We start from the raw sequence: 27,217 nt of genomic DNA, 5'->3' as shown, positions 1-27,217 counted from the left end.
GGTCCTAGACTGGGATTCAAACCTGGTACCTGCCACTTACTCATTGGCTAGCACTCTACCAATTAAGCCAAACCTCCAACCTTTATGCAATGTACTGTTAGTTTAATTTATTCTATGACTTTCTAGAACAGTAACATACTACCATAGGCAGATGAGTTAAAGCTCCAGAGGCAACACCATTAGTACCAACGATACCTTACAGATAATATTTCCAAAGAACAACATAGAACATAAAAGTTATAGATGAAAAATGAGTGAATTTTAGAAGCAATTATAAGCTTATAACTGAGCCAGATGCTGATAGCTCTGCTCTAGCTTGTAGCTACTCAGGAAGCTGAGATCTGCACATTGTGGTTCCAAGTCAGCCCAAGAAGAAAAGCCCATGAGACTCTATCTCCAGCAAAAAAGCAGGAATGAAGGCATGGATCAAGTGGTAGAGCTCCAGCCAAGAATAAGGTCCTTATTTCAAACCCAAATACTATTTAAAGGACAAAACGAAACCTCAACTTACAAGAGACATAACCTGCTTCTAATTAAGCTGAAAGAATTGTTTTTAACTAAAAGTTACAATAAAGTACAACTGAGTCTAACATAGTCTTCTACATAAGAAAGAAGACATTTATCATTTCACTTAGGTCTCCTGCTACACAAAGTCAACTTCTCTAGGATAAGAACTTTGTTATAACAACTGTCAACATTCCATTTTGGATTTGGATTTAAAAACAGATCTTTAAGTAACTTAGAAAAACATTCAGTGGAACACTTATATATTATTACTGATAAGTAATTACTATCTAGTAATGACTAGTATTACTAACTGGCAGTAGTAGTTTTATTTGCAATCTATGAAAGAAGGGTACCTGGCAATTTCTAGTGAAAAATATAGTGCATTTTGGGAAGAAATGTGATTTAAAAACAAAAACTTTGTAGTTCAAACAGTAAAGCCTTTAAAAAGCCATAAAATTTCAAAGCCCATAAAACAACCAACTGAACTATACTGCCACCCACTGGACAACAAATAGCAAAGCAACCATTACCCTGATTTTAAACACCAGAAAACTTGGTTCCATTTATAAGCAGGATAGCAAAAAAACCTTTACATGGAATCAGTTAAGCAATGTTGACTAAATTCTGGCTTACTTTGTATTAATTTCCATTATTGACTTAGTCAAATCATATTTAGCTTGAAAACCAAACTATATTTACCTTAAAAGACATGAAAATTACTCTAAATATTAAGATAGTTTAAATGTAATTAGTTAACTTCCTTTTAAACAGCTGATAACACTGGGGGAGGCAGAGGCAGGCAAGAAGATTACAACTTGGAGGCCTGTCAGGGCATTCAAACATTGTCTCAAAAAAAACAGTTGATGTATACCACTTTTTAAACTACTGTAAACCCATCCTATTCAAGAATTAAAAACCAGCAACATTTTCACCCTTCCTCCTAAACTAAGCTATTCTCTATGCTGATCTTAACACTGGAACTTACTGTCATGGACTGGCTCAGGAACCAATTCTGTCACACAGTTTACTGGGGGTAAGATTCACTGAAAAAGATACCAATTAACTAATCATTACTGACTATAACACTACTTTTTATCAAAAATCCAAATATTTATTTGGTGAAAAGGAAAAACATTCATTCAAAACTTCATTTAATATAATACATCCAAGCTAGATGCCAGGTGCTTGTAATCCTAGCTACCCAGAAGGCTGAGGTCTGAGGGTTATGGTTCAAAGCCAACCTGGGTAGGAAAGTCCATGAGTGCCTGTGAGACTTCTATCTCCAAATAACCAAGAAAACTAGAAGTGATGCTGTGGCTCAAAGTGATAAAGCGCTAGCCTTGAGTGGAAAAAAAGCTCGGGGACAGCACCCAGGCCCTAAGTTCAAGCCCCACAACCAACAAAAATAAATAAATACAATAAATAACATAATACATCCAAAGATCCAAAGAAAAAGAATAAAGCTCAAAACCTAATTTTTTTTTATTTTTTTGTCTGTCATGGGGCTTGAACTCTGGGCATAGGCGCTGTCCCTCAGCTCTTTGAACCGAGATCCTCAGATCTCAGCCTCCTGAGTAGCTAGGATTACAGGCGTGAGCCACCAGCGCCCGGCTTTGAAACCTAAAATTTTTAAATGAAGTTTAAACTACAGTGGTACATCCACATGGTGGAATAGCATTCAGCAACAAAGAAATTAAGTGTTAACTATGCAACAGCATGACTGAACATTGAAAACACTTCTAAGTTATCCCATTTGTACAAACTGTCCAGAATAGGCAAATCTACAAGCAGATTAATGGTCACCTGGGACTAAGGGAAAAGAGGAGGATTGATTCCTAATGGGTACTAGATTTCTTTTTTTGTGTGACTAAAAATGTTCTAAGATCAATGGTAATGTCTGTACAAGTGTATGACTACACTAAAAAAAATGACTAAACTGTTAAAAGGGTAGATATTAGGTACACGGATTTCATTTCAATAAAAAATAAACTTTAGCCAGGTGTTGGTGGCTCATGCCTATAATCCTAGCTACTCAGGAGGCTGAGATCTAAGATCATAGTTTGAAGCCAGCCCAGGCAGAAAAGTTCTAATCTCCAAAATACCCACCAAAAGGCCAGAAGTGGAGCTGTGACCCAAGTGGCAGAGCACCAGCTTTGAATAAAGCTCAGGGGACAGCACCCAGGCCCTGAATTCAAGTCCCGGGACTGCCTACTCCAAAAGAAATACATTTTAAAATAGATTAAAGTAAGACATGCTTATAATTCCAGCACCGGGGTAAGCAGAGGCAGGAGGATCACAAGTTCAAGGCCAACCTGGACTACTTAAAGACTATTTAGAAAAAAAATTAACAACAAAAAGCTAACATAATAAAGACACGGCAAAGTTTTCTTTCTTGCTCATGTTACATACCATCTGTATCATATTATCCTCACCAGGGGACCAGATTAAGTAAGCCTCCATCATTTTGTAAATAATCTAGGTTACCTTGAACACCAAGGTATGCTCCCTCTACAATTAAATAAGTCATGTTTACTTGATTATTCAAATATTCTCTATCTCTGTTGTTGTTCACTTGTTCTGTCTTCTTAGGTACAAAAATGATTATATATGCTCCTCATAATGTGGTGCCTAACATTTGAAAGACCTTAAATCATGAAAGTATGTTCTGTGATTTAAATTACAAGTCAATAGCAAAAAGATAACTAAAGCACATTTTGTATTAGGTATTTTAGGAGGCCATTTGCCCAAAGGAAGAGACTAAAGAGGCAAGCAATTAAGAGAATACTGTATTAATGCAGCATCAGCCAGTAAAGACAAAGAAAAGGATGGTAATAGCAATAAAAGAGGTGTGAGAGGCAGTACAGTATCACATCATCTCTCTCACTTGGAACATGAAGCAGAACAGTACCATACCACCTCTCTCAATCACCTGCAAACAAGTAGTCAAAACTAACAAAGGAGGGCTGGGAAGGTGGCTCAGTGGTAGAGCGCTTGCTTTGCATGGGTGAGGCCCTGGGTTCGATTCCTCAGCACCACATAAACAAAAAGAAAAAAGCCGGAAGTGGCACTGTGGCTCAAGTGGTAGAGTGCTAGCCTTGAGCTGAAGAGCTGAGGGACAGGGCCCAAGCCCAGAGTTCAGGCCCCATGACTGGACCCAAAAAATAATAATAACAAAGGAATCAGAGAGGAATATGAACCCTCAAGTCTGAAAAGTAACTGATTTGGGTGAAGATGAATTTAGATTTAGTCACGAATATGAGGTATCTATTAGAAGTAAAACAAGTGTAGGTCCTGGTCTAATACTGAACAACCTCAACAGAACTTTCCAAAACTAATCAAATATTATGTACTAAATTGGTAAGCCAATTGGTAAAGTTAACTACTCCATTTGTATAATAAAACATCAAAAGCTGGGTGCCGGTGGCTCACACCTGTAATCCTAGCTACTCCGGAGGCTGAGACCTGAGGATCTCGGTTCAAAGTCAGGCCAGGCAGGAAAGTCCGTGAGACTCTTATCTCCAATAAACCACCAGAAAACAGGAAGTGACGCTGTGGTTCAAGCAGTAGAGTGCTCACCTTGAGCTGAAGAGCTCAGGGATAGCTCCCAAGCCCAGAGTTCAAGCCCCACGACCGACCAAAAAAAAAAAAATTTAAAAAAATCAGAATTGGATATTTATAGGCCCTGGTAATACAGAAGAAAAATAAAATTTCATTATGACATTTAAAGAAGAGAGCTGGGCACCGGTAGCTTACGCCTGTAATCCTAGCTACTCAGGAGGCTGAGATCTGAGGATCATAGTACAAAGCTAATCCAGACAGGAAAGTCTGAGAGACTCTTATCTCCAATTAACCACCAGAAAACTGGAAGTGGTGCTGTGGCTCAAGTGGTAGAGCTCTAGCCTTGAGCTGAAGAGCTGAGGGATAGTCCTCAGGCCCAGAGTTCAAGCCTCATGCCCGAACAAAAAAAAAAGGAGAGATGTTAAGGAGGGGGTATTTTAAAATAAAGGCAAAATATACCATCACAATTTCACATAATTCATCAGGGAATAAAAGAGTACTGATAGGCAGGCAATCAGTAAAATATGATCGAGTGGGTTGGGCTAGTTATTAGGTAGTTTTGCTAATTCAAAAACAACAACAAAAAGTTACAAAAGGGGTAGACAAAAGGGGTAGAAAATTGTTTCCAAAATCAAAAAAAAATGCTTTTTTAAAGCTATACAAGATTGTGCTTTTATATAAAAATATTTAGGTTCAACAAATGAAAATAATTAAACAGTAAAAGGCAATTCTGAAAAACACTGGGGAATACAGAACATTATTTCATACAGTACTTTTCAAAGTTTCCAACAGGATATGACAAACTACACAAGCTACCAGCTATCTTAAGATGCCCTTGATAGAAGCTGATGCCCTGTAGATCCATCTCATTGATTTATCAAGTCCAGCACATAATCTCTGATTATCTGCCAAATGAAACTCAACCCAAGCTGATATTTTGGGTCAAAAATTTCTACAAAGAGAGGAAAGGGGGAGGAAGAATGCAGTCATAACATTCAATGCATATCCTATGAAACTGAGGGGCAAGGTAGGGTTGGTATAGGGAAGGATGATGAAAAGGGTGATATTGATCAAGATGCAATACACATAAACTAACATGTTAAATGATAGCCATTTAATACAACTAAAGATAATTTCAAAAAATGTATTATGAAAAACCAGGATGCAAATAAAATGCTCTGTTCAAATGCTCTGTTCTGGCTCATGAGTTAGCATATACTCTTGTTCTGTCCTCCATGACAACTTCCATGAGAACTCTACAAAGTAAAGATTACACAAACAAAAAGCTTAAGCATTTAAAAAATAAAGCAGTCATACGATGCCACTGATGCTACTCTTTCATTGGTACAGATTTAGCTGCTGAGCATTCACTCAAGATAACTCGGCATTCCCTCAGTTACAGATGCATAAGACATTTAGAATAAAAAGACAAGTCACAGTCCTCAAAGGAGGTCCAGTGAAGACATTAACACAAAAACAGTTAACACAACTATTGCCTTAATAGGTGTTACTGCCAAGAGACTATGGATCCATAAACAAAAGAATGCCAACAGTCTGTTCTGTTTCATTCTGTTCTATCATGAAGGGAGTACAGGAGTTCCAGGAAAGCTTTCCACAGGTGGACATAGGTTTAATACTAAGAGAGAAAGAAGGAAGAGGTTTTTGCCAGGCAGGAAGAAGAAGAGGGCAGAAAGAAAAAACTTGATGTAAAAGAATCACATACATTTTACACGTGCGCATGTGCTCGCATACTGATGTTTGAATGCAGGGCCTGGACATTGTCCCTGAGCTTTTCTGCTCAAGACTAGCTCTCTACCACTTGAGCCATAGCTCCATTTCTAGCTTTTCTGCTGCTTAACTAGAAATAAGAGTCTCCTCGTGTTTCCTGAATGGGTTGACTTCTTCAAACCTCGATCCTCAAATCTCAGCCTTCTGTGTGGCTAGATTACAAGTGTGAGCCAGCCACCCAGCCCACAGATATTTCAGGAAAGCCAATCCATGAAAATGTTGTAAAACTCTAAAAAGTGATGTCAAAATATTTAGTCAAGAGGCATATAACTGCTGAATGGCAAAGCTGAGACAATAGGTTCCTTCGCTCTTAATTATTTTGTCACTCTTCACTGTAAAGTTTATAGCTATTATTCAATAGCACTCTTCGAAAATATAACCATTTGAAGCTGGTTGAAATGATACACACCTTGGGCTGGGAAGGTGGCTCAGTGGTATAGCGCTTGCCTTGCATGCCTGAGGCCCTGGGTTCGATTCCTCAGCACCACATAAGCAAAAAGAAAAAGCCGGAAATGGTGCTGTGGCTCAAGTGGTAGAGCACTAGCCTTGAGCTGAAGAGCTGAGGGACAGCGCCCAGGCCCAGAGTACAAGCCCCATGACTGGACGTCCCCCCCCCAAAAAAAAAGAAAAAAGAAATGATACACACTTGTAATCCCACCATTTAGAAGGCAGAAACAGGAGATTCAAAAGTTCAAGGCTAGTCTTGAGATCCTGTCTCAACAAACAAAAACAAAAACTAGGGCTGAGGAAGTTGTAGTTCAGTAGCAGAGTACTTGCCTAATGCATAAAGGGTCTGAGTTCAACTCTGAGTATCACAGGAAAAAAAAAAGAAAGAAAAAAGCAAGCAATCAAGACAGAAAAAGAGATAATTCTGAAGCAAGGCATTTTTTTAAAAGAAACAAGATAGTTATTGTTTTTTATAGGACCATAGTGCTAAACTCAAAGTGGGATATGTACTGACTATAAAAATAAACTTTCACCGGGTGCCAGTGACTCATGCCTGTAATCCTAGCTACTCAGGAGGCTGAGATCTGAGGATCATGGTTCAAAGCCAGCCAGGGCAGAAAAGTCCTTGAGACTCTTATCTCCAATTAGTCACTAGAAAACTGGAAATGGTGCTGTGGCTCAAGCAGTACAATGCTTGCCTTGAGCTGAAGAGCACAGGGATAGCACCCAAGCCCAGAGTTCAAGCCCTACAACCGACCAAAAATAAAAAAATAAAAAATAAATAAAGTCTCTGGTTTTATATATATATCTTTATACATTCTTTACAATTACTGATAGTTTTTGACATACTAACATTAAAAGAGACACTGTTTTTTGTTTGTTTTTTTTGCTGGTTGTGAGGCCTGAACTCTAGGCCTGGGTGCTGTCCCTCAGCTCTTCAGCTCAAGGCTAGGACCTATCACTTGAGCCACAGTGCCACTTCCAGATTTTTCTGCTTATATGGTGCTGAGGAATCGAACCCAAGGTCTCATGCATGCAAGGCAAGCACTCTACCACTGAGCTACCTTCCCAGCCCTGAGCTCAACACTCTTCTTAATCTAGCTTTAATTTTATCAAGAATCATTCCTGTAAAGAATCATTCCAGTAAAATTTATTTCACCTGGCTTGTAATTTGGCACAGCCAAATTGAATTACAAGACTGATGGTTCATTGTGGTATTATAAGTAACAAAGATTAAAAGCAATCTAAATGAGACAAAGGACAAAGTGATACAACAGTGATACACAACAATATGTTGGAAATGATCTGTACAACCTGGGGGAGGGATTGGTGGGTAAGGAAAATGGGAGAAACATGAGGGAGGAGGTAACAAGTTCTACAAGAAATGTACTCTACCTTACTTATGTAACTGTAACCCTATGTATATCACCTTGACAAATTAAAATTAAAAATTAAAAAAAGCAACCTAAATACCCACCAATCAAAGACACAATAGTAAAGTAAGTAGAGCAACCCAGGGAGATGAGGATTTAAGAAATGATATGTGAGAGATAGTGGGACAGAAATCAGGGAACTGGTGAGTGTACAGAAGGGCTAGAGAGGGGCAGGACGTAAATGGGATTTGGCAATAAGTTGTACTCGGGTGAAAATTCAGGGAAAGAATGGAGTTGAAAATTAAAAAGTTGGGAGCTGGTTGGCACATCCTAGCTCCTCAAGAGACTTGAGATCTAAGGCTCACAGTCCAAAGCCAGTCTCAGCAAACACAAGAGACTCTTTAACCAGCAAAAGGCCAGGAGTGAAGGTGTGACTCAAGTGTTAGGGTGCCAGCCTTGAGAGAAATAGCTAAGTGAGAGCACGAGGCTCTGGCTTCAAGCTTTAGTACTGGCACGTGTGCGTACATACGTACACACGTGTACACACAGACACACACACACAAACACACACAAAGAATTAGGGGGGAAAAAATCACTAAAAGCTACAAGGCATGGTTCTTAGATTTTATCTACAACGTATATTTAGTGCCCAAGCACTAAATCAGTGTTTTAAATCAGTGTTTTGTGTTTAAAAGCAAAAAGACAAAGAAAACAATTTGTCCTAACAATAGAAAAGGTAAATATATACTGATAACATTTAACTCTGGTTAAATTAATTGTTTTAAAAAGCTACTTAGTGCAACAACTATCTGGTATGAACAAGAATAAGACATCTCAGGCCACAAGGCAAATGAGGAGCAAGGTCCAAGCATAAGGCATGCCTCAGCACTTTCTAGGAAGTGTGGTCATTCCAGAATGGTAACCCTGGTCATCTCTTTCTGGGTGAGTTTTCTGACACCAGAACTCAATTGAGATCTAGCCCTGGCATAAAGCTAGTATCTGACATCTAGGCACTGGTTACTTCACTGAGGCAGGCTTGTAAGGGAGAGCTGGGAACCAGTAACCAAATTCCCCCTTAAGTGGAAGATTTCCTACCATTTGCCCAGATTTAACTGTTGACTTCTAAGACGCATACTGGGAAATGTTAGAAACTAGTGGACAAACTGCTCTTTAGAGATGATAATACAAAACTAAATAATACAAAACTAAAGTACATTGTGTATCTGTTTTTGTATTACAAAGTTCAGTGAGTATTTAAGGTAACAGAGAAAAATAGGGTTTTAAATAAATGTTGACAAGGTAGTAAAATAGCTGAGATATAAAATATATTCAATTAAATTTTTTCATAGTTCATGTCAAATTTCAAACTAACAAAATCAGATAATTTGATCAATATTCATTTAGAAAATATTCATAACTTTGTATCATAATCAAATGAACAGGATTCCGAACATATATTAAACAACCAAATTCCAACCACATGGAGAAACCTAAAGAGACAAAAATCAATACAATTGGTTATTTACCTGCAGCTCCTTTGAAACTCTCTCTAAGTGATTAGTTATCTTCTTAATCAGGTCACTATACATCTGTTCTGAGTGCTGCTGGCATACACACTTATACACACAACTGCAAAAAGAAAGAAAAATCAAGTTAAAGAAGCACTTAGTTCAGTGTAAAGCTAAAGCATACTTTCAATCACTGATCAAATAATTCATCACTAACGCAAAGGACCAACCAAAACTTCTAATAAAAATCTCCCCTCCCCCAGTCAGTGTTCAGACAGGAAAAGTATCACCACCAGCTACAAATAATCTCAGCAGTACAGTATATATTTGGTCAGCACTAGCAAATCTATTAATCTATTAATAAATAAAATAGCATCTTTACAATAAAAATAAAATAAATAAAAATCTATTAATCTAGACAATCTATTATTGAGGTCTGGGGTCTGAATATGACAACTCCTTATAAACCTTTGTTTCATAAATGCCAAAATAAGGAAGTGTGTGATAATCAGTAAAGAAAAAGTTTCTAATTCACAAACATGTTTACAATACCACCTCGGTATATCAGCGGTGTGGACAAAGCTGCTACTTCTTCCTCCTGTCACTGTGTTCATCTCATATCCCATCCTACTTCCTAATTTGTTGCTTCCATTTACCAGAAGCTGGGAAATAAGTTTGAATTGTGTCAAATATGAAAGGATTAAACCAAGGTCTTCTTGTGGGACTACAAGTCCTAGTTTTACATGACATACTTCCATCATTCTTGCTTTTTTTCACAGCCCAGAGCAGTTTCTGTGCTATGCATAGTGGCAAGCTGACATGGAAATCTTTTAGGGATCCAATTTTCCCTCTCTTGATTTGAAAACCACTTTTGAATCCAAAGACATACCTAGAATTTCATATTTTACATTACATGTATGCACACTGTCATAACTCAAACTGACCTAAACCTCAGTATGTCATTTCAAACTCAGGCAAATTAAATCTTGACTTACCTGTATATCTGTTCATAGGATATGGGGATATAGTCACCAGGACTCTGGGTTAAAAGCTGATCTATGGCACCGTCCAATTTTGGCCAGTATGTGCTCTTATAATCTTCAATAGTTATAACATTCATTACTACAAGTAAAAAGTAAAGTGAATGTTACTATGTGCCACATGTATAGTAAATGCAACTCATAGCAACTGTGTACTCTCAGCCAAATTCTTCCTTCCATTACTTATCCCATTGTAGTTAAGGGGAGGGGCAAAGAATACTGGTCAGTGATGTTAATCATGAATTTAACAGAAACTATCATGAGACTGTTCATCTTTTAAGAATAACAAAACAAGCAAATATCATTGGTTTCCTTTCCAGTTTTTTTATAAGCTTTGCTCACTAGCAGAGTTATTCTCAAACATGACATGACCCTCAATACAGTGTCAGTAATGTGGCAAAATGGCCTACCAACACACCACAAGAAGGTTCTAGGAAACTATGGACAGCAACAGTCAACCCTGGGAAAATCTACCTAATGACAGGACTATAAGGACTAAAGTCTAGGTGGCTACAGTCTCAAAACAGGTTTCCAGAAAACCTGCCAAGCTCTTGGATATCACCACTACATCACCACAGCTCTAACTCAGGCTCTAACTACCTGGAATTGGATTATTCTAACCCAAAACAAGCCAATGGCCTGGATCTTTCCTGCTGACAGGTTCATTCTTTCACTATGCATCTTATAATTACTTAAACTTTCCCTACAACTTTGAAATCTAGGGTGACAGTTACTTCACAACAATGAAGTACTGTTTTCTTTAAAAAAAAAAAAAGGTGGGGGGGGGAGGGAAGGCTGGAAGAGCATGCCTATAATCCTACTTGGGAGGCTTAGACATTGAAGACAAGGTTTGAGGCCAGCCTAGGCAGATAAGTTTCCAAGCCTCCTCCTCAATGGAGAGCTGGACATGGTGGTATGCACCTGTTATCCTAGATACTGAGAGAAACCTAATATAGTCAAATCGCACCCAGGCATGTCCCTGGGCAAAAAGTAAAAGAATTTGCCTGGCAAGCATAAGGCTCTAAGTTTAAACCCCAGTATCATTAAAAGAAACAAACAAACAAAAGAGAATGGGGGGGGGGAGGAAAGTTGCCCAAACAATCTATCTTTACCATGGAGACAGGAGCTAACAACTACTAAATAATAATAATAATAATAATGTTTATGCTACCAGAAGGGGAGGGGGAGGAGTAAAGTGGCTTCCTCCAGAATACATGGCTAACCACTAGCAGAAGTACCAGGAAAAGGTATTTGCCTGAGTATTGTCACTATTAACTTCTAAACATAGTCATTGAAATTCCATCTATTGTTTTTATTCAGTATTTTGTTGAAATCAATGCATTTTCATCTTTACTTAATTTTAAAGGGCATGTGAGGGGAGTGGGAAGTTGGGGAGGGAAAGTAGGAAAAATGAGGGAGGGGGTAACAATATTGAACAAGAAATTTACTCATTACCACCTTACTTACATAACTAACTTCTCTGTACATCACCCTTATGGTAAAATAAAGGGCATAAGAGGAATTTAAAGATTCACAAAACATGGCATAATCTTAAATACAGCCTTATGCTAAGGCTGGTGATGTAACTTGACGGTAGAGAGAGCTAATCTAGCAACAAGAAGTTCCCACATTTCTACTCATCTGCTTCCTTTCCTTCTGTCTCATTTCCCCAACTTCTCTACAGGTGCTTCCAAGGGTCACTCCCTTATGCTTGAAACTATTTGTGTGTGAAAAAATGACTAAAAAAATATAGCTGGTGCTGATGGCTCAAACGTAGAATCCTGAGATCTGAGAATTTCTGTTTGAAGCCAGCCCAGGGAAGAAATTCCATGAGACTCTTATCTCCAATTAACCACCCAAAAGCCAGAAGCAGAGCTGTGGCTAGCCTTGAGAGAGAGAGAAAAAAAAAAAATTCTGCTGCCTGCTAAATATCTTGAGCCTGAAATTTACTTGCCCTGTTAAAAAGGGAGATTGGCAAATGTTATAAAAAGTGTTACAAGCTTGTAAAATACTACCTTCTCTTATGTAATCAGAAAGATTTTTAAAAACTGTTACCTCTTCTTAGAAGACTGGCCAATCCCACCACAGAACAAGAGAACAGAGCTCAGACAAGCATCTACAAAGCCAGAGACAGCCTGAGGAACAATCAAGAGTTGGTGCAAAGTCTCTTCACATTGCCTACTGCCCACACTTACAATGACAAGCCAGGAATTTTTTTTTTGGGGGGGGGAGGGTCCGGTCATGGGGCCTGAACTCTGGGCCTGGGCTCTGTCCCTCAGCTCTTCAGCTCAAGGCTAACGCTCTACCACTTGAGCCACAGCGCCATTTCCAGCTTTTTCTTTTTGCTTATGTGGTGCTGAGGAATCAAACCCAGGGCCTCAGGCATGCAAGGCAAGCACTCTATCACTGAGCCACCTTCCCAGCCCAGGAAATTTTTTCAGTGTTATTTCCTTATCCTAATCCAATCCCTGGTTAAAAAAAAATGAAAGCCATTAGTAGTCTGTTCAGTTTACTAGCAATTCTAACAAATGAGTGTGTGTGGAGGGGTGGTAATTCTGAATTATAGCCTTTTGCTACAGAAATGAAATCACCTTAACTCTCTGACCATTCAAAGGTTCAAACTGACCACAAGAAACAGTAACCAAAATTCATGCAATGTATAGGAAATAGATTACCAACTTATAAAGGCTACATGGGACATGGGATGGTATAGGCTGACAGTTTAAGAGAAAGGCTGCAAGTAGAAAATGTAAAATTCATTCATAATTCTACCACCAATACACTGGTATATAACATCAGTCTCTTTTTCAATAGACATTACATGTGGTTATAGAATAAATACAGATTTCTAGAAAGTTAAAGCAGTCTACCTTTTGCAATTCTTTTGTGGAACTTTTAATGCAGTATCATTAAATAGAAACAAATAAAGAATGGGATCTAAACAAATGAACTCACTACTAAATTACTAAATTGTTATCTAGGTTAAATTTTCCAATTGAAAATAAAGAACTACTTTTTTAGCTATTTTAGAAAGACCAGGCACTATTGAGCTGGACACAATGTCACATGTCTGTAGTCCCAGCTACCTTGGGAGACTAAGACCTGAGCCCAGAAGTGAGGAGACCAGTCTAGATAACCTAGCAAAATCATTTCAGGAAGGAGGGAGGGAGAAAGGGAGGGCAGGGAGGAAAGAAAGGGAGGTGGGAGAATACTACAAACTCAAATGCAAGGGCTACACAGCAGGCAGGACTTTGGTCTACTGCACAGACTAATCATTACCTTCTCTCAGTGGCTGTCAAACTGACAGCCAGAGAGCATCTTCAAAATTATTGCAAATGCAAACTGTCAGAACCCAACCCAAATAGACTGGTTGGGAACCATCTGTGATGGGTGGGTAGATGGGTGGGACCTTGGAATCTGTTTAACATACTCACCTCCAGTGATCCTCAAGGCTGCTGAGTTTGAAAGCCACTGCCTAATGCTACTGTGTGGACAGCAAGGCAACTATATCCATCTTATTAGAATTGCTAGTAAGGGGTTCTCTGTCATCAACAACGTGGAGAGTCAAATAAAGGAGTAAATATAAGAAAATGTTAAGAGTATATCTAGGAATTATTTTTATATCAAGGATTCACATTTTACTATGTATCCTCAAGAACCCCTTACTTGGAACTGACTCCTAGCTGGGTACCTGTGGCTCAGGCCTGTAATTCTAGTTCCCAGAGGGCTGTGATTCAATGCCAGCCTGGGTGGTAAAGTTCAAGAGACTCTATATTCAAAATAACCAGCAGAAAGTTAGCTAGAGGTATGCATCAAGTAGTAGAGCACCAACTGAGCCTGAGTGGCAAGGGCCTGAATTCAAACTCTCACACTAGCAAAAAATAAAAATAAAAAAGCATTAACACTATGGTCACGTCAATTATAAAATAATCCAAGTTTAACAGGCTAAATTATATCTGAGATATAACTGTGTGGATTAACTGTAATTACAACCAATTAGTCAGAAGGAACTAGGAGAAAAGAGCAAAATTACCTAAGCCTACCTAATGTGTATGTTTTCTAAAGGAGGAATTTAGGTTGCTATCAGTATTCCTGTTCTTCTATCAGTAACAATGTAGTTAATCTATGTTATACAAAACATCAGCACTGGGCAGAATGTCCTGCTCCTTCAAGCACAAGGGATGACTACACTCTTTCAAGTATTAGACGAAGAGGAGCTGAAGGCCAAGAACAAAACCTTAGGAATGGGAGGGAGGAAGCCCTTGGAAGTGGAGGAGGATACTCAGAATCAGAACTAGGTGGGAGGTAAGAAGGATCATCAGTGTTTTAAAAAGAAAATCCCAGCTGTTTTTTCAAAAGAAAAACAACTTGCTATGAAGTCAACAATGGTACTGAGTTGCTCTTTTAGGAACAACTAAGTTAAATCAGTTTTAAAAATATTAAAAAGTAATAAGCAAATACATTAAATACTCTGCTTTATGAGGAGAAAAAACAAAAGCTATACCTCCTACTCAGGTTTGTTTCTATTTGCCAGAAGAGAGAAGCTAAGGTTAAGTTCTAAAGAAGTAACTTTTTACAGTAAACTAAATTCTTTTAAATGGTGTCTGGGGGAAGTTTCTAAGTTTGAAGTTTCCTGGTTTTTTCAATGTAAGCACTATGGACATTGAAAATGTCTCTGTGCATATTAGGAAGTTATCCTTCCTAAGAGTACATGAAGGCAAACATGAATTTACATTCAAACACATAACCATCGATGTTCTGTTTTAATTTAAGTCCTCAGTAACACTTTTTCCCCCGAGGTATTGGGACTTGAACTTTGGCCCTGTGGCTCTTGTTTAGCTTTTCATTCATGGCTAGCACATTACCACTTTAGCCATACCTCCACTTCTAGCTTTTGCTGGTTAGTTAGAAATAATGGTCTCTCAAATTTGTCTGCAGTGGCTGGCTTTAAACTGTCATTCTCAGATCTCAGCCTCCTGAGTAGCTCTGATTATAGGTGAAAGCCACCAGCATCTAGCCTCAGTAACATACTCTTTTTTTTTTTTTTTTTTGGTCAGTCATGGGGCTTGAACTCTGGGTTTGGGTACTGTCCCTCAGCTCTTGAGCTCAAGGCAACTGCTCTACCACTTGAGCTACAGCGCCACTTCCAGTTTTCTGATGGTTTATTGGAGATAAGAGTCTCATGGACTTTCCTGCCAGAGCTGGCTTTGAACCACTATCCTCCTATCTCAGCCTCCTGAGTAGCTAGGATTACAGGCATGAGCCACCGGCGCCCAGCTATCAGTAATCTATTCTTTAAGGGTTCTATGCTGCTACCCATCCCCCCAAAAAACACCTTGGGCCAGATGAAGTTGTAACATACCAACCATCAGAAGCTACACAGGCTATTTTGTCTTACTTCATATGAAGTGTCCAAAAACTTTATAAAAGTTGTAACTTGAGGAAATACAACAGAAAAAGGAAGTTTCTTCCATCAGTACTGTCTTAAAAAAAAAAACAAATTCTAGGAAGTGGTGCTGTGGCTCAAGTGGTAGAGAGAAAAGAAAAGAAAAAAACAAATTCTAGAAATAGAAATTGACATTTCTATTTCCTTATAAAGTTACTGCACAACACCATTCTACAACTACAAGTGAGAGATCTCATCTGGAATATGAGAGAATCAAGACATGAGTTATGGTACTAATTCCACCGAATACAAACTCTCACAAAATCCAAAATTCAAAATAGAAAGTATTTGCTCAACTGAGATTATACTTATATAAACTATCCTAATTACAGACCTACAATAGTTTAAAATTTCTTCATTGGGGGCTGGAAATGTGGCTTAGTGGTAGAGTGCTTGCCTAGCATACGTGAAGCCCTGGGTCCAATTCCTCAATACCACATAAACTGAAAAAGCCAGAAATGGCACTGCAGCTCAAGTGATAGAGTGTTATCATTGAGCACAGAGAGGCTCTCAGGCCCTGAGTTCAAGCCTTAGACTAGCAAATAAAACAAAGAAACAAAATCTTCACTGTCTTCCAGGATTTAAATAGATTGGTCTCTCCTTGGCAGTAAGCCCAAGGACATTTGAACTCTGTAGTAGCAGTAGTGAAATGCAGATGCTGAAATGCATCCCAACAATCAGGAAATTAATCCTGCCCTACAAGACCTGGAGAAGTTTAAGAGTTGAGGATAGAACCAACATGTGAGTTACAGGCAGAGAGCTAGAAATGGGGGGAAGAGGGTGGAGACTAGTTGCAAAAGATTATGTCTCTGGACAAACACAAAGACAAATTTTTAGGACTTAAGAGTCCTAGAAAAAGCTCAGGGCTCATATATTAAACAAAAGTTAAAAGTCAGTATCATAAATGCCTAACTACCCTGGCTCCTTCTCTTTAATTTAGTGCCACTGACTAAGAGAAATACACTTGTTTCCTGCTCCATTTACCCACCCCTACCTTTTCTTAATGAAAAAGCCTTCTCTACAGACACAGAACAGTCCCAGAGAAGATATTCACACACTACATTTGGCAGTTCCTCAAGAAAATAGCCACTCTGCATCCAATTAGCTTAAACTGAGGCCCAATAACTTAAAATTTGACAAAGGCTCCTATAAACAGAACTACCAAATTGTCTTTTCCATTTTAAATATGACTACACAGCTAAGGATTACCAAAATTTGCAAAAAATCTCAGTGAAAATCAAAACAAACAAAAATTGATGAGCTAAAAACAAAGGTAAGAGAATAGAAGCTTCAAGAGAATTGAAAAAACTGTATTACCATCCAGATTGAAAAACAGTCTTGAGAAAAGCAATCCAAGTGCTCTAAAAATTAAAAATATAGCCAATGTTAAAAACGCAATAGAAAAATAGAAAAAACGAAATAGAAAAAATGAAGGACACACCAAGAAACTCTCCAGAAAATTAAGAGAAATAGAATATAGCAAAATACAGTTAACAGACTTAGCTTATCTAAACAGGAAATTCAATGTATGATTGACTACCAATAATTCAAGAAAAGAGGAATAACAGAGAAACTGCAAAGAAAGGGGAATGCTAACACATTAATATAAGAAAGTATCCCAGAAGCTTTCTCAAGGCAAAGAAAGAGAATTAAAACAGCATTTGACTTTTCCACTCAGTGAATTAACCATGCAAGTTCTAAGTCAACGGAGTCTCACTTTATAAGCTCCCAGGCACTATCTAGGCATGGTTGTACATGCCTATAATTCCAGCTAGACTGAAGGGAAGACAGGAGGATAACAGTTCAAGATCTGCCCTCGTTATCTGAACAATAACTGAAATCAAAGAGGACTAGAGGAAGCTGGAAGGCAGTGGCTCACATCTGTAACAGTATTGAAGAGATCTAAGAAATCCTTTGCAAAGCCACGGCAGGCAGGAAAAGGTTGTGATCCCACTAAAAAGCTAACAGTGGAGCTGTAACTCAAGTGGTGGAACATCAGCCTTGAGCAAAAAAGCTCAGAGACAACGCCGCGTGTGAGCGCACGCGCGCGCGCGCACACACACACACACACAGGAGGAGGGGCACACGTGGTAAAACCTAGCAAGCACAACTACGCATACACACACACACACACACACACACACACACAGGAGGAGGGGCACACGTGGTAAAACCTAGCAAGCACAACTGCAGACTATTTTTCCCCAAATCCCACCATCCTGGAATATCATAAGGATATGCTATCAAGATTGTGAGTAAATATATACACACTTTATTACAGCATCGGATCATGTACCACTATCCTATATTGCTAACCTTCTGTCTCATTCATTATCAGATGCCAAAATACCACCTTGATGTACACTAAATAAATTATCACTTAAATAAAATGCCACTCAGGTAACCTAATCAACACACCTACTGCCTAACCTACCTATCTGCAGAGGTTAAGTCAATGTTCAACAACATAGGAAGAACTACAGAAGCCCAATTTTCCCTGCCAAGATATGCCACATAGGCAGATGAGCAAATTTTTGCCTAGTGCCTAACAGTTCATAGAATGACCACATATGGTCTACAGCATCCTGTTGCAGTTTAAAACAAGTAAATAACACTGATTTTCATTAGAGATCTAGGATTGGTCCTATAATAAATATCATAATGGCTTTGACAGCTTCATCAGTGACATATGATCTAATTTTTTTAAAGGGCAGGGTGTCTGGTCAAATGGTGGTAAAGCAATAGGGAATCAACCATAGCTCTCTCTAATCAGAGATTTAGGGTCCTAACACACTTCACCCCAAGAGATCAACAAGAAAAATATGAACAGAGAATCACAGGAATGAAGAGGAACTTATACCTAACACACAAGGATGGAAAACTGCAAAGTATCTTCCCCCTACCCCGCATGTGGCACCTGCAGTGTGGCTAAGCCTTGAGAGGCCCCATGGCTGTACCAGCACCTAACCAGCGCACACAGCAGCACACAGCAGCAACACAAGACCACGGCATCCATACTCAGAAGGCTTTCACAACACCTCCAGTCAGCCAAGAACCAACGCCATCAACTTTACCTGCTGGGGGACCCCTCCCCCAGTAGACCAGCACTGGTGGTGACCCACACTGCTTGGCCCAGATCACGCTTCTGCCCAAGAAGGGACATCACACTTAAAGAGGGCAAGGAGGCCGGAGCCCTCCCTGATTGCCCCCCTCTCCCAACCCCCCCCCCCACCGCAGTCCGCTTCCAGTGGGAAGACTACAGGGACTCACACTGGTTGGGCTCTGCAACCACTGCAGAAAAACCGGATCTAGCCGGGCGCCGGTGGCTCAAGCCTGTAATCCTAGCTACTCAGGAGGTTGAGAGCTGAGAATCGCCGTTCAAAGCCAGCCCAGGAAGGAAAGTCCATGAGACTCTTAGTTCTAATTAACCACCAGAAAACGAAGTAGCACCTTGAGCGGAAGAGCTCAGGGACAGCACCCAGGCCCAGGGTTCAAGCCCCACAACCGACAAAACAAAAAACCTGATCTACTAAAAGACAGTGGGACAATTTGTGGGAGCCCATTCCTTCCGAAGCTCACATCCATCCCAGAGGTCTGATCCCCAGCCCCCACCCCAGACCAGATCAAGCACCTGCCAACTGAGGAGAGCTTACCAGGCCTGGAGGGCAATGTGGGTGTGTCCACCCATTGCAAGCTAGCCCAGGGCCAAGTGTAGGCAAGCCAACCCAGGGCAAGAACCTCACCAGTACAAGGCCATCGCCCCTCATTCCATGAGAAGTAGACACCAGTCCAGGACCAAGAAGGTGCCAGCCTCGGATACGAGGGGGGGTAGTCTCTAGCGCTGCTCTGTGGGAACCCACCCCCTCCAAGGCCCACATTTGTCCCAATCCAGGACCCAGGCAGGGACAACCTAACATTAAAGCACACAGTGGGAACCTGCATTCCCCTCTCCGGCCCCCACAGGGCTCAAAGAAGATCCAGGTGCTGGAATGCTGCTCCCAGCTCCTCTAATGTAGACACCAGTCCAGACCGAGCCCCCACTACGACTAGCAGGAATCTACCTACCCCAGACACAGACCGGGCCTAGACACTAGACTGTTGTATAGCACATAATGGGAACATACCACTGAGCCTAAATCTAGGCCAGACCACCCCGCCCACCACAGAGCTATATCCAGAGAATCCCACTTCACCACCACCCTTACCACAACCTGAAGCCAAATGTATAAATCACAACAAGAGATTACAAATTTCCTAACATTCAAGACAACAAACCAAGTCCCAAAGCCAACAACAATCCAGGGAAGGACCATAGGGAACATGAAGAAGAAATGAAGGACAAAAGAACCATCAAAGAAATGATGAGAGAACTGGCTAATGAAATAAAAAGGGATGTCCAAAAACAGAGGAATGCAAGGAGGAAATGACAAAGAACATACAGAAAAATAGTAAGGATGAAATAACACCATCAAAACTGACCTCAACAAAGAACGTGGAAACATAAAAGGTTCAATTTCCCTATTGCAAACCACAGTTGGAATGCCTAGGCAGCAGAATAAATGAACTGGAAAACAGTATAAAGAGTTGAGGATAAAACAGAGGACCAGACCAAAAGAAGTGAAGAGCATGGAAAAAACACTCAGAACATAACAAAGGGAAATCCAAGAATTGGCACTTGGCTGAAAGATTGAATTTCCACAGTTAGGATCAATAAGAGGAAAGAATTCAAAACTAAAGACACTGTAAACCTATTCTATAAAAATAATAGAAAAGTTCCCCAATCTTCACAGAGATCTCACCCACCTGACAGACGCATACAGAACTCCCAGTAGATATGAACAAACACTTCTAAACACATCATAGTGAAAACACTGGACTTAAAAACAAGTAATTAGGGCTGGAAAGGTGGCTCAGTGGTAGAGTGCTTGCCTTGCATGCATGAGGCCCTGGGTTTGATTCCTCAGCATCACATAAGCAGAAAAAAGCTAGAAGTGGCACTGTGGCTCAAGTGGTAGAGTAATAGCCTTGAGCTGAAGCTCTAAGGGACAGCGCCTAGGCCCAGCATTCAAACCCCATGACCGACCAAAGAAAAGAAAAGAAAAGGAATTAATTTTAAATGTAGCAAAATCAAAGAAGGAGCTATATTATAACAGAAAGAAGATCAGAATCACTGCAGATCTCTCACACAAACTCTCAAGGCAAAGAGAGCCTGGAATGGTATAATTCAAGTCCTGAAGATCATTTGAGGGTGAAAACTAAAACCTTCCATGACAAATAAAAATTAAAGGAATTCATGAACACTAAACCAGCATTACACAAAGAATACTAAAGGGAAGCACAAAATCTGAAGAAAACAATCAAAACCAAGGGAACGCACTGGACAAAAATCACTCTAAGACTAGTCTAGTTAAACACAGGAAAGAAGCAAAATACAGGAAAACAAGAAGATGGCAGGAAACATGACACATCTTCCTGTAATAACTCAATTCCCTAATCAAAAGAAGTAGAGCAGCAGACTAGATCAAAAAACAAGATCCATCCATTTGCTGTTTCCAAGAGACCCATCTCACAGCCAATGATAAAAACAAATTCTGAAGGGATGGGAAAAGATCTTTCATACAAATATATAATGCAAGAAGGCAGTCATATTGGTTCTTAATAAAACAGATTTTTTTCATTAAAATCAGTATGAAGAGTGCTCTATATAGTTTTTTTTTTGTCAGTCGTGGGGCTTGAACTCTGGGCCTGGGCGTTGTCCCTCAGCTCTTCAACTAAAGGCGAGCACTCTACCACTTGAGCTACAGCGCCACTTTAAAATCAGTATGAAGAGACAAAGAAGGTCATTACATATTAATAAAGAGAATGATCCGGGGCTGGGAAGGTGGCTCAGTGGTAGAGCGATTGCCTTGCATGCATGAGGCCCTAGGTTCGATTCACCAGCACCACATAAGCAAAAAGAAAAAAAGCCAGAAGTGGCACTGTAGCTCAAGTGGAAGAGCGCTAGCCTTGAGCTGAAGAGCTGAGGGACAGCGCCTAGGCCCAGAGTTCAGGCCCCACAACTGGACCCCAAAAAAAAAATTAAAGAGAATGATCCATGAAAAGGAAATCACACTGGCCAATATTTATGGACCAAACAATGGAGCACCTAAATATGTTAAACACTTTTGGACTTACAGAACATGATAGACCCCAACACAATAATAGCAGGAGATTTTAATACTGCACTCTTAGCAAAGGACCAGTCAACCAAACAAAAGATAAGCAAAGAAGCCTCTGAATTAAATGACACCATAACCCAAATGGACTTACCCGATCTACAGTATTCTACCCTTCTTCTCAGCAGCCCATGGCACATTCTCCAAAATTAATCATATCATAGGACACACAAAGAACCTAAATCAAATACAAGGGCACTGAGATAACTCCTTGGATCCTATCTGACCACAGTAGAATCAAACTAGATCTCAACAACAAAAACATACTGCAGAAACACATAGAGACTGAATAACACACTACTGAATTAACACCTGGGTCACAGAAGAAATAAGAAAATTAGGAAGTTTTTACAATTCAATAAAAATGAAAACATCACAAGGAAACCTTTGGGATACAATAAAAGCAGTGCTGAGAGAAAGGTTTATAGCTCTACGTGTAGACATAAAACAAACAGTCCAAGTAAAAAAACTTCATGAAGCAACTAAAACAGCTAAAACAAACAGACAAACAAAAACAGGAACAAACCAAACTTAATACTAGACGGATAGAGTTAGCAAAGATTAGGGCAGAAATTAATGAAATTTTTAAAAAGCTATATATAAAATCAATGAAACAAAGGGCTAGTTTTCTAAGACAAAATAATAAAATTGACAGACCACTTGTGAGATTGATGAAGAAGAAATGAGATTCAAGTCAATAAAATCAGAGATGCCATAGACATTACAATAAATATTCAAGAAATCCAAACAATTATGAAGGACTACAAAAAAGAAGGAAAACATAACAGAAATATATAACAGAAAACATAACAAACTGTCTAAACTCAACCAAGTAGATACAATAAACCAGTTAAACAGGCCAATAACTATGCAGTGAAACTGAAGAAGCAATCAGGAGTCTTTCAACAGGAAAAGCCCAGGCCTGGATGGATTCACTACAGAATTCTATAAGACTTTTAAAGATGAACTAACATCAATACTCCTCAAGCCTTTCAATGAAATAGAAACAAGAAAAGAGAACTAGAGTCCAATTTCTCTGATGACAATTTTCAAACTCTTCAATAAAATACTAGCCAACAGAATCCAGAAACAAAATTTAAAAAAAAAAAATCAGACATTATGACCAAGTAGGCCTCATACCACAGATTTAAGAATGGTTTAACATACGAAAATCAATAAATGTAATTCACCACATCAAAGGAGCCAAAGACAAGTACTACAAGTACTACCTTTCAATTGCTGCAAAAAAAAAAGCCTTCAACAAAATACAACATCCATTCATGTTAAGAGCTTTGGAGAAGCTAGAAACAGAAGGAATATTCCTTAAAATAATAAAGGCTATATATGACCAACCAACAGCCACTATCATTCTGAATGGGGAAACCATTTCCCCTAAAATTAGGAACAAGGCAAGGATGTCCACTCTCTCCACTCTTCTTCAACATAGTTCTGGAATTCCAATCCAGAGAAAAAGACATAAAAGGAATTCACATAGAGAAAGAAGAAATCAAACTATCCCTATTTACAGATGACATAATTTTACACCTAAAAGACCTAATAAACTCTATTCACAAGCTCCTAGAACTGATCAACTATGGCAAAGTAGAATAAAATTGACCCACAAAAATCAGTAGCCTTTCTGTGTGCCTACAATATACAAGCAGAAAGGGAAATCATGAAAACAACTCCATTTGCAATAGTCTCAAAAACAAAAAAATCCTAGGAATTAACCAAAGATTCAAAAGATCTTTTAGCAAAAACTATAAAAATCTGAAAAAAGAAATCAAAGAGGACATCGGAAATGGAAAGACCTTCCATGTTCATAGATAGGTAGAATCAATACTGTGAAAAATGGCCATACTGCCAAAAATGACATACAAATTCAAAGCAGTCCACATCAAAATCTCAATGATGCTCTTTACTGAGCTAGAGAAAACAATCCAAAAACTCACATGGAATAACAAAAGACCTAGAACAGGCAAAGCAATCCTAGGCAAAAAAACAAACAAACAAACAAAAAATGTAGGTAGTATCGCAATGCCAGGCCAGAAACTCTACTAAAGAGGTATAACAAAAAACAGCATTACCTGTAAACTAGTACAACCATTCTGGACAGCATTCTGGAGGTTCCTCAAAATCTAAACATAGACCTTCCCTACAACCCAGCCATACCACTCCTAGGGATCTACCTTTAGCATCATGAACCCGGATATGATAAGGACACCTGCACATCCATGTTCGCTGCCACATTATTCACAATAGTGTGATGCCCCACGAAAGATGAGTAGATCCAAAAAAGGTGGTACCTATACACATGAATGTTACACAGCCATTAGAAAGAATAAAATGTTGCCATTTTCAGGGAAATGGTTGGAACTAGAACAAATCGTGTTAAGTGAAGTAAGCCAAGCACAGAGAGACAAACAGCACACATTCTCTGATATGTGGAAGTTAGATCTAACGTGTACTGGAATATGACAAATTATACAGGATTCTAGATATAGTGAGACTAAGAGAATATTCTTAGGAGAGAAACACAAAGGTACAATGCCTAAATGCCTCTTCATATTTATATAAAGTAATATATCTACTGAAAAAGCCTCCAACATAAGGAAACAACTTTTTTGATGATTCTGTCTTCTTCACCTTATATATGGTATGTCCACATGTGTATCTTCGGGTGGGTGGGGGGAGGGCACAGAATGCAAGGGGAAAGGGTCAGCAGTGGAGCTCATTAGACATTAATGAAAGTGAACTGAACAACTCAAGTGTAGATGGGAGGGAGGGACTGGGAGACAGTGAGAAAACAGAAGATCCTATAGGAAAGGAAATGTACTCATTACCTAACTCATGTAGTTGTAATCCCTCTGTACATAACCACTATAATGTCAATAAAGTAAATTAATTTTTTTTAAAAAAAGAGGCAAGGTAAGAGTTCCAGTAAGGGCCTGAGGTTAGGCCCATGGATGAGTACTGGAGGAGTGTGTGCTGCAGCACAGCTCCCAACAAAGCTGGAAGACCACCATCACAGAAGCATCACAGTAGGTATCTTACATTAAGGGATCCACCTGGAAGAGTGAGCCCATCTGCAAAATGGCAAGTAGGCCTTGGTTAACTGAAGGACAATTCAGGTCTTACAAAATCAGTTAACTTCAGTCAATGCAAAAGTCAATTTTTAACAGATTTTTGCATCAATTTTAAAAACAGGATTTTATTTAGTTCAACTTAAAATACTGTGAAGTTTTTTTTTAATCTGGGATGAAAAAAATTAATACTAAAATTTTTTATTAATTAATAAAAAATTAATAGACTGGGATACTAGGTCTCCTCAAGTTGTGGTTTATTACCATCATTCATTCATTCATTCATTCATTGTTATTTTATTCTCATTGCCACAGTGCTGCACGCCCTCTTTACCACATTCAGGAAACTATCCTACTTAGTACTCTTGGAGTATGAGCAGATGTGGCATTTTGATGCACTGATCTGCTCATCTGAACAGAAACTTTAAAAAGTCAATGTGTATTTCATCTCTTTCAGAATCCAAAGAGCTTCCTGATCTTCACAAAGAGATGACATATAAAGAGCCACAGCCACTAACTTTACCCTTGCTGCTATATAAGCTCCTAAAATTTGGAGGTTATTTTCATCCAAAGCTAATGGTGAATGGAAAGTTAAGCAAAAATTATACTTTGTAAATTATGTTCCAATAAGGAAAGTAAAGGATCCATTATTGTTGCTGGTAGTTCTGTAGAGAACTCCAAGTTCTGTTGCCAAGTCACTAATCTCAAGGAGGGGGGGAAGGAGAGAATGGCAGCAGTGTGGAAGTGGAAACAGAACAGCACCCTGCTTGATCTCTGGAACACAATTGTAGAGACAAATCCTTACTATCTTCCAGCCTTCCAATTTTTCCAAAGATTTATAAGACATCTAATTCCCATTATTAAATCTCTCTTTGCTGGGCATGGGAGCTCAAGTCTGTAAGCTTGGCTACTTGGAAGGCTGAGAATGGAAGGATAGCAGTTCTAGGCCAGTTCAGACATTCATACAAGACCCATCTCTCAATTAGTGTTAGCTGAGTGCAGTGGCATGTGCCTGTCACCCCCACTACGTAGGAGGCTGAGATCAGGGGGATCACAGTTCCAGCCCTCTTGGCAGATAAGTCCAGGAGACACCAACTCAACAGAAACTGGATACTGTGGCATATGCCATCACCCCAGCTCCAATGGGAAGAGTAAAACAGGCAAGTCAAGGCTGAGGTGTGGGACTTCAAACTATGATCCTCAGATCTCAGCCTCGGGAGTAGTTAAGATTACAGGCATAAGCCATTGGTGCCTATCTACAGTTTTTTATTATCACAGATGCCATGTAGGCATTCTATTATATACACCATACCCAAACCTTTTTTTATTTTAGTTATTTTTAGGGTTTTTCCCAGGGTGGCCTCAGACCATGATTCTCTTAGCTTTTGCCTACCGAGTAGCTGGAATCACAGGTACAGGCCACCACACTGGGCTTTCTGATTGATTGCTAACTTTTTTGCCCAGGGTAGCCTTGAATTGTGATCCTCCCAATCTCTACCTCCAGAGTAGTTAGGATTATGAGTCACCATGCTCAACCTTAAATTTCTTATCTTTTGATCCATTCTTATAAAAAAAAAATGGGTAAGCCCCTAGACACAAAGCAGACTGGATGATTCTAGGAACTGAAGGAGAAAGGAACGGAGAATAAATGCCTAATGGACACAAATGCCTATGGGATAATAAAAATGTTCTGGAATGAGATAGACTAATTGTACAACACTGAATGTACTAAATGTCACTGAAGTATTCATTCTAAAATGGTTAATTTTTCTGTTCCATGAATGTCACTTCACATGGAAAAAAATAAAGAGCTGTTTAAAGCAAGATTAATAAATGACATTGGCCAGGAGCTGGTAGCTCATACCTGTAATCCTAGCTACTCAGGAGGCTAAGATCTGAGGATCCTGGTTTGAAGCCAGGAGGGCAGTAAAGTCCATGAGATTCTCCAATTAGCCATCCAAAACACCAGAAGTATAACTGAGGCTAAAAATGGGAGAATGCTAGCCTTAAGAAAAAAAGCTCAGGGACAGCACCTAGGTCCTGAGTTCAAGCCCACAACCAACAAAAATAAAATTTAAAAATGTGTATATTGGAAGTTATGCCCAAACAGAAGTAAGGTATATGAGACCTATGTGTGGCAAAAACAGCACAAAGGACAGAAGGAAAGGAAGCATGTAGCTATTACACTTTTTCACACTATTTGAAAGCAGACTGTTCAAAGTTTTATAGTGCAAATTCTAGAATAACTGCCA

At 39.3% G+C, this 27,217-nt stretch overlaps 1 protein-coding gene across 1 annotated transcript in view; it reads right to left on the bottom strand.

Moving 5' to 3' along the window:
• Nucleotides 1-27,217, bottom strand: part of Cacul1 (CDK2-associated, cullin domain 1) — a 66,176-nt gene that overhangs the window by 30,005 nt on the left and 8,954 nt on the right. Inside the window, exons 2-3 of the mRNA XM_013021938.1 lie at nt 10,177-10,303; nt 9,200-9,302 (exon numbers count right to left, since the gene is read on the bottom strand). Coding sequence (XP_012877392.1) covers nt 9,200-9,302; nt 10,177-10,303 — 230 coding nt within the window. The remainder of the gene's footprint in view (nt 1-9,199; nt 9,303-10,176; nt 10,304-27,217) is intronic.

This window comes from Dipodomys ordii, unplaced genomic scaffold (genome assembly GCF_000151885.1).
Source record: "Dipodomys ordii isolate 6190 unplaced genomic scaffold, Dord_2.0 Scaffold58, whole genome shotgun sequence".
NCBI lineage: Eukaryota > Metazoa > Chordata > Mammalia > Rodentia > Heteromyidae > Dipodomys > Dipodomys ordii.
This window is presented reverse-complemented; position numbering and strand designations above follow the sequence as displayed.